Source organism: Austrofundulus limnaeus, unplaced genomic scaffold, assembly GCF_001266775.1.
Source record: "Austrofundulus limnaeus strain Quisiro unplaced genomic scaffold, Austrofundulus_limnaeus-1.0 Scaffold240, whole genome shotgun sequence".
In the NCBI taxonomy this organism is placed as follows: Eukaryota; Metazoa; Chordata; class Actinopteri; order Cyprinodontiformes; family Rivulidae; genus Austrofundulus; species Austrofundulus limnaeus.
Window position 1 is genome coordinate 565,235 of NW_013952642.1, and position 7,902 is coordinate 573,136.

The 7,902-nt window shown below is 38.3% G+C and overlaps 1 protein-coding gene across 2 annotated transcripts in view; it reads left to right on the forward strand.

The window, feature by feature from the left end:
• The window catches only part of thsd7ba (thrombospondin, type I, domain containing 7Ba), a 193,635-nt gene that overhangs the window by 83,247 nt on the left and 102,486 nt on the right, over nucleotides 1–7,902 (forward strand). For both annotated transcript variants that reach the window (XM_014020100.1, XM_014020101.1), the window contains exons 5-7: nucleotides 428–676; nucleotides 1,616–1,785; nucleotides 4,039–4,197. In XM_014020100.1, coding sequence (XP_013875554.1) covers nucleotides 428–676; nucleotides 1,616–1,785; nucleotides 4,039–4,197 — 578 coding nt within the window. The remainder of the gene's footprint in view (nucleotides 1–427; nucleotides 677–1,615; nucleotides 1,786–4,038; nucleotides 4,198–7,902) is intronic.

Below are 7,902 nucleotides of genomic sequence, written 5' to 3' on the forward strand. Positions count from 1 at the left end.
CCATAGGAAAAACACACCTACAGTGTTTGATTTATGTTTAAGTTCCATCAAAAATTCATCACCATCCAGGCTCATGTCGATTTGAACAACATTGTGGCTATGCATTTAAGTTTATTTAAAGTGCATTTATTTAATTATTTTAACATTTTTACTTTTAGCTGCAATACAGGTGATGCTAATTAAAACAAGAACTTATGTTAAAGCTTCAAGTTACACAATGAATAACTGCTGTGATTGAAGATTTTATGTAAATGAAATGAGTGGGTCATTAAAAACCCATCCATGTATGACGATGTCATGATTTTGACATGTTTCTGCTTTGTTGTCATGTTCTAAAATGCAGCGGCAGGGCTTGCAGTTGTGTCTTGTTTCATGTTAAGTCATCTTAAAGTGTCAGACTCAGTAATGTAGTCTTCTTAATCTTTAGTCTCTGCACAAAGGACACCGCCCCCTTGACCTTCCAGGCGTGTGTGATGCCCCAAGACTGTCATACATCTGATTGGTCATCGTGGGGTCCCTGCTCTAAGACCTGCCGGTCCAATGATCTGTCCCCTGGTTACCGCCTCCGGACACGGGTCACAACTCAGATCCCTCATGGAGGGGGGAAATCATGTCCTGTCCTTGAGGAAAAAGAAGCTTGTAACATCATTGGGGATTTATTACCAAAATGCCCCAGGTAACCCCCTTTATTGCTAAATAGTCATCGTTCTGTTTCAAAGTTAAGTTTACATTTTTTTTTTATAATTCATAAATGCCTTATAGACCAAATGATCATTTTTAAATTGACCTCTTTTTTCTTTTTATTTGAACACTTGTGCCAAAAAGCTGCTGAAAGGGGAACACATTAAGACTTTCTGTGCTCATTTACTTTGCATGTTTTGTCATTTTTTTTCCTCATTTATTCTGAGCCTGGTGTAAACACTTCACGTTTTAGTGGAAGTGACCAGACTTGGATAAGAAAAAAAAAAAAAAACAGATCATCAGAACCAAATTGTTCCATGGACAGTTGTGTTAAGACCAACTTGAGCTAAWATAAAATGCATTGAACAAGTAATCAGTAGAGAATTGCAATCCCTGCTGGTTGACTTTTATTTTTTCCCCCCTTTAAATTTACATGGAGTGCCTGAGAGCAGAGGATTTACATGATTAGGGAAAACTCATTACGGAAATTAAGCATTTGATAGATTACTAGGGGCTGTTGTTCTGGTAATCTTCTCAAATATTACTGCTTTCTGCATGACTACTTTCCTCATAGCTGAAACCAAACGTTTATTTAGAAGTTTTGAAATCAAAATAATCATCCCGCCCTCCTCCTGATACACTGTAAGAGAGCTGGCTCTTGCCAAAGAATGCACATGCTAATTTATGTTGCGCTTTGCAAAACATTTGGAAAGCAATTGTCACAGAAGTGTGTTCGCTGACAGCTTATCCTCCTTGATAGTGTATACTTTTTTTGCATTCATTCATCARTTTGTTCCTGGGTGGAATACAGTTTGAATTCTGATACGTTTCAGATATAAACTTTAGAAAACATGTGACCCTAACCCCATTTTTCTGTRGTTTTGCTTATTTATTCTTCAGTTGTTATTTTTTTAATGCTCATGTGTTTTGCCAGGTACATGTGGAGAACCACTGAGTGGGGCGAGTGTCGCATCCTGCCCTTACTGAGCCAGCAGGACAGACGGCAGGTTAATGTCAGTGTTCTGTGTGGAGGGGGGGTCCAGACCAGGAAGACCTATTGTGTTCAAGTCCCCGATGATTCAGCACCACATCACAGGAAGGAAGGTAAAAAAATATCACCATCATCACAGGACTTGTGAGAAGCCTATTAGACTAAAATAAACCTTATTAAATTAAACATAGACCTGCAGTTTGAATATTCAAAGCGATTTTTACCTGCAGACTATTATTCTGGTTGCAGGGGTGAAAAACGAACCCTTTGGAGATGCTGAAAGAAAAAAAAATGTTCAAAGTGCAAATGCACAATATCTTCAGCTGGTTTTCTGAGCTACAGTTTACAATGGCACAGGCTTTGAACAAGAGACCACCGCTCCAAATGTGGAACGACTTGTTTTATCTTTAATGATGTCCTTTCTTCATTTCAAAACTCCACTATTACTTTGTTTTATTTTTTAAACCTTAGATTTGTCTAAAATACCAGCCTTTGGAAAGCAATAAAACAACATAAAACAGGAAACACATTTAATGAGGATGACCACACTAACTGAAAGGCAAAATAAGTGAATGTGGAAAGAGTTAATGACTGGTAAACATAYGTGGAGCAAGTCAAACTGCTGGAGTCAAATACAGAAGTTTCTTTTATTTCAAGTTAATAAAATATGTTGCCACTAAATACAGAGAATAAATGAAATTTTGGCAACAAAGATGTGGCTTGTTGTGTTTCCACACACATAGAGAAAACAACTAATAATTCTTGCACCATTGTGCAACACTTAAAACATATAAATGCTAATGTGTTGTTCCACTTTGCATTAACTTACCTTTTGACATTTTTACAGAAGAATGAAACTTCAGTCAGATTTATTTGACTTTAGAGGGTGTATTCATTGTTCTTTGGTGCATGAATAGAAATCTGTCACAACTGTGTTTTTTTGAGGATAATTTACTGCATCCATTTATCCAAAAACATACAAATAAATAAATAGCAGATAGACAGTCTTTTTGGTATCACCTGTTATTTTCATCAAGCTGATACTAAGACACAAAAGTTCCAGTCTTACAGCATGAATCACCATAAATTGTGAAGGGAGAAAAAAAGAACAGGCTCAGGCATAATAAGTAGTAACTATTTATCATTTTAATTAAGCACAGTGGGTACTTTTTTAATGACTGTCAACTAATATATTCTCATTTTTTTAAAATTATACTTCTTTTTGCATAATGAATATAATCATTTGTCAAATAAAACCACATTAATATAGCTTCCATCTAAAATTAGTTTAATAACGCTTTTTTATTTTTATTAAATGTAATTTTTATTTTTCGGGGTTGTTTTGTTTTGTGGTTTTGCAAGTGTTTGTGCTAAAAACAACAAACAACAAAAGGAACAAATATAGTGAATGTAACCATTATCCCGACATGGCCCTCGCAGTTTTTGGTTAATGTGAAGACCGTGTCACTGCAGTGCTTACAATACTGTAATATGTAGATTTGCTCTGTTAAATTTTGTGAAGTACAATTCACTCCTGTTGGGTTTCTGCTCCAGTAACACAACTCAATTGCAGATAAACACAATTTATGGAACAGAGCCTAAAGATCCCCACTCCACTTTATCACTGTGTTTAAACAAGCATCTCATTTTTACAAAAGAGATCAAGCACCGTGTAAATTACTGTGAGTAAAATGACAAAATGCTCAGTGGACGTTTAGTAATTTTTTCTGTGGGCTCTCATTTAAATGGAAATTTGCCTCTCAATGATGTGCGGAGGTGCATCAAAATGGAATATTAGATTGAAATCCCYATGTGAACAGACAAAAATACTTTTTTTAGTCTGTGAGAAAGACTAATGTTTGTGCCCATTACATGTAGCTTTAGCTGTTTGAGATATTTGGGTGATGTCAGTTATGCTTAGCAATAAATTGGTTATACTAAGTTATGATTTAATATATCCCTATTTAAATTCAGTTATTTCCTTCTCTGGGATCTGTGCTCTACTTGATATTTTCTGGCATCAGATGGGCAAGTCCCACCGGTCTTTTTACTTGTTACTCCTCATCGGGTTTTGTCAAACGTGTCCAGATTTTCACCACAAACTTCAAAGCTTAAAGTTTGCCAGTAAACACGGTCTTGTCTTTCAAGTCTCAAAAAAAATCTATTTTCAGTTTGATAGGGGTGAAGTTTCTTCAGCTTCTTGACTCTCTTTGCAATATCTAGCAACAAGTTCTGTTTGGAGCCCAATTCTGAACGTATTACCTGGCAATCACACACAAACACACACTCCACAGCTGAATGTGTGCGGTGTTACTTGAACTCAGTTTATCATTTGCCATATTATTTTTCTTTCTCTGTTTGTTTAGTGTCTAGGCCTGTGAACGCTCGGCTGTGTGAGGGTGCTGAGCCACCTCCGGCTGTTCAGAACTGCTCCATTCCCTGCCAGAACCATTGCTTGCTGTCGCAGTGGTCACACTGGAGTGCCTGCCTGCATGAAAACTGCAACGACCCTCAGGGGAAAAAAGGTAAGCTGAAGCACACAGGACATCATCAGCTGCAAGCTTTGATTTTGTTGCAAATTTGTTGACGTCATTAGATTGTGGGCAGTGATTGACTGTATCACTGCTATTTCATATAAAAAAACACAATTGTCCAGAACTGTCTCAGTCAGTTCTACAGATATTGAGCTAAATTTAAATAATTCATGACACATTTTGAACATATAGTAAGCTTTATTTGTCTGACACCAAAGGTTACAGAAATTTGTCTTCGACTATTACATGAAACATTCCAAAGAAACATTTACACAAGATAAAAAAATCATAAACAAATTTTAAAATATCTCTATTGTTGAGGGCTGTAACTGCAGTTGGGATAAATGACTTTTTGTGTGTTGCCTTCTTAGCCAGTAGTATCTCCTACTTGAAGGAAGGAGACTGAATGAGCGATGGAGGGGATGCGAGGGTTCTTCTGTGATTAGAATGTCTTTCCTGATCACTGCACACTCATACAGATGGGACAGTGGAGTTTGTACCAAACCAGTTATTTTACTAGCTTGACTGGTTATGCGTGAGAGTCTTGTTTTCTGTTTATCCATGAGAAAGTTGTACCACGACATGATATTGAACCATGATTAAAACATTTTTGCTAACATTAAAATTTCTTAACTTTCTGAGGAGATGTTGGCGTTGGAGAGCTTTTTTGTAGTTCATATCAGACTGCGTTTGGAAGGACAAACAGGTGTCCATTATTGTCCCTAAGTATTTAAAGCACTCTACACTTTTTTATTTATTTATTTATTTATTTTGCTTCAGCTCTTGGAGAAAGCGGAAGCTTTTTTCCCCTTTCTCTTCAGCCTTCCTTTACCTACCACGTTTTGCTGCATTTTGGAGCCTCATTTACATATCATCCAAAACTAGAAATTATGGATTTGGTCAGCTGGTCTGTCTGCGTTATTGAGCATTTTTTCTTTCTACATGGAAACTGGGCGAAGGCAAGCATTCTTGTCCGGATGGCACATGTGCAGTTGGGTGTGTTCAAAATCAGAATCAGTTTTATTGCCATTGTCAGTAGGTGTGTTTCCATTGACCATGAAAATGCCCAAATTAAAATTTCGAAAATTAATTTGCTCAATGGAAACACGTCAGTTTAAAAAACATATATGTTTTTCGACAAAATGGTTTTGCGCTAGGAAGAGGTGTTTTTTCAGTCATATCAGAATTGATGTATTTCGCAAAACTGCAATGGAAACACTTTTTTGCATCACAGGAGTCACGTGACCAAGAACCGGCTGTTTCTACTGGCGAAAAGATGACGAAGAAGAAGATAACAGGAAGTAAAAGTAGTAGTGAAATCACCGAAGTAGTAAAAGAAAGTATTAAACTCACAACTACATTTTCCCAAAAATAGCATACGTAGCCGCTCCCAGGTAGAGGCTTGTCACTCGAAAGCCTCGATAAAATGCTGACATCTCCTCTGATGATGAGCGCTAGTGTTGTGGTAGCAATATGCTATGTGTTTACATCCATTGCCGCCATGTTTGTAATGACTTATCGCGAGAACAAAAATATTAACCTGCGACTTTAATAGCATTTCTTACTTAATGGAAACACTGCAATTGCRAAAATGTGCTTTTTTGACATTAACAGAATATTGACAAATTTTTGTGCACATTTGCAATGGAAACRCAGCTAATGTGCCTTTCTCCATTGTTGATTGAGGATGTCTAAGATGTTTACATAATTGGATAAATGATAGCAGGATTTCTACTGATCGGCGGTGGTGGATATCTGGGCTATCGTGAAATACAGGAAGTGTTGGCAGATGTTCCGGCCCTGTGGAGGTTGCCTGCCTTATGTGATGGTTTATACTAGGCTGTCAACGCTCAGACTCAGACGCTGGCAGAGATGAACTGCAGGCTGGATGGGATCCTCGCTGAGGGTCGCTGTGGCTCTTGAGCCCGCTGGTGAGAATGTATGATCTTGGAGAAATTTATGCTCGGTGGGGCGAGGGATAACCAACAAATTTGGCTGATTGGAACTTTTTACCATTGAGAGTTTCTGGTGAGGCACACCACAAGCAAATCTTCTGTGTCAGCCTGTTCCCTAAACAACTGTGATTATCTGATTTGGCAATCTCCCCCACCCCTCCCCATGTGGCCTTGAAGACTGGGTGTCTCAAACTCTTCATGGATGTTTTTGTCAAGTGATGCTCTTCACACCTATCCCTCCTCCCACTCCTGTCTGTGAACTGGTGTCCGAAAGCAAGCCAAAGGCCATGCAGATGGACAATAACATCACTACTCTGAACTATGATTAGACAGGGCTGTTCAGAGACTGGTTACACACAGTTTTATTTTACAAATGTTCACGCATCCCTAACCAGCCCGTAAAACGATAGCTAAAAATCAATATTTTTACAGGCTGTTTAGGGGTGTTTTAAACAAGCCATTTTGTTACACATCCTTTCACATGTTTGACATTCAAATTCCGTGCAGCTAGCACTTTCCTTTATCAAGCTATGACTAAAATTAATCTTAAAAAAACATGTTACTTCCTGCCCGACTCGACCAAGCCAGTCCCCGCTGCCTCCAGCCTCATACCCCACTGTCAATACGACCAACCACATCTCTTGGGCCATCTCCGCCCACATTAAGACCTTGGCCAATGACGATTTGGGCCTTCTCTGCCCACAGGACAACACGTTCTGCAGAGACCCTACTTGCCTAAACTCACTGCCTTCGCTGGCTCTCTATCTCCCTCTGTTTCTCTCCTCTACCCTTATAAAGCTTATAAAGCTTATAAAAGCATGTAAGGCTTACAAAGCTGCAAAGCGGTTGCCGCTCTAGTTTTGCACACAGCACAACTCCTTTGTCTTTGTAATATTAAGTTCAAGTGATTTCTCACCAAGTGTTGTGAGCAGGTGATCAGCTGCCAGTTGACACTGGATGAGTGTGTCCATACTGTCCATGTGGGCTACCAGGGGCATGCCATCAGCATATTTAAAAAAGACTCATCCCTTCCCTGCTACATGTGATGTTACTGGTGTGGACAGAGGGGGAGATAAAACACAACCTTGGGGGAGCCCTGTATTTAAAACTAACTTACTGGACTTAAAACCTTTTAAAAACACTTGCTGTGGTCTGTTAAAATAAATCCATAAAATCAAGGATGAATGGATCTGTAGGTTCTGAAGGCAGTGCAGCAGAATGTCAATGCTTGACACATCACAATATTGCAGAAGATTGCTCATAATACTACTTCCAAAATTTCACCAAAATGTCAACAACTGTAATTCCTCAACATGGGAAGATACAGTATATTACTTTAAATGTCTGGCATGCTAAGGAAGCAGGGGACATGCACTGCTTCTAATAGGCCTTTAAATATTTAACAGATCTGGAGATTAAAGCAATAGAGGGCAGGGCCATTGGTAATTTGATCCCAGCACACATGTTTTACCCAAAATTTATTTTACACCGTTTTGTAAAGTACATGCGTATTGCAGTTTGTGCAGAAAATTACTTGCGTAAAATGCTGTTATAGTTTATTTAATTGTGTGAATGCCATTAGGCATTCACACTATTGTTTTTGTTTTTCTCTTTATTATTATTATTGTGTGAATGCCATTAGGCATTCACACTATTGTTTTTGTTTTTCTCTTTATTATTATATTTTCCTATTACTATCTTCTTCCGTACGTTTTTCGGCACGTATCTCGTCCCGCAGTTT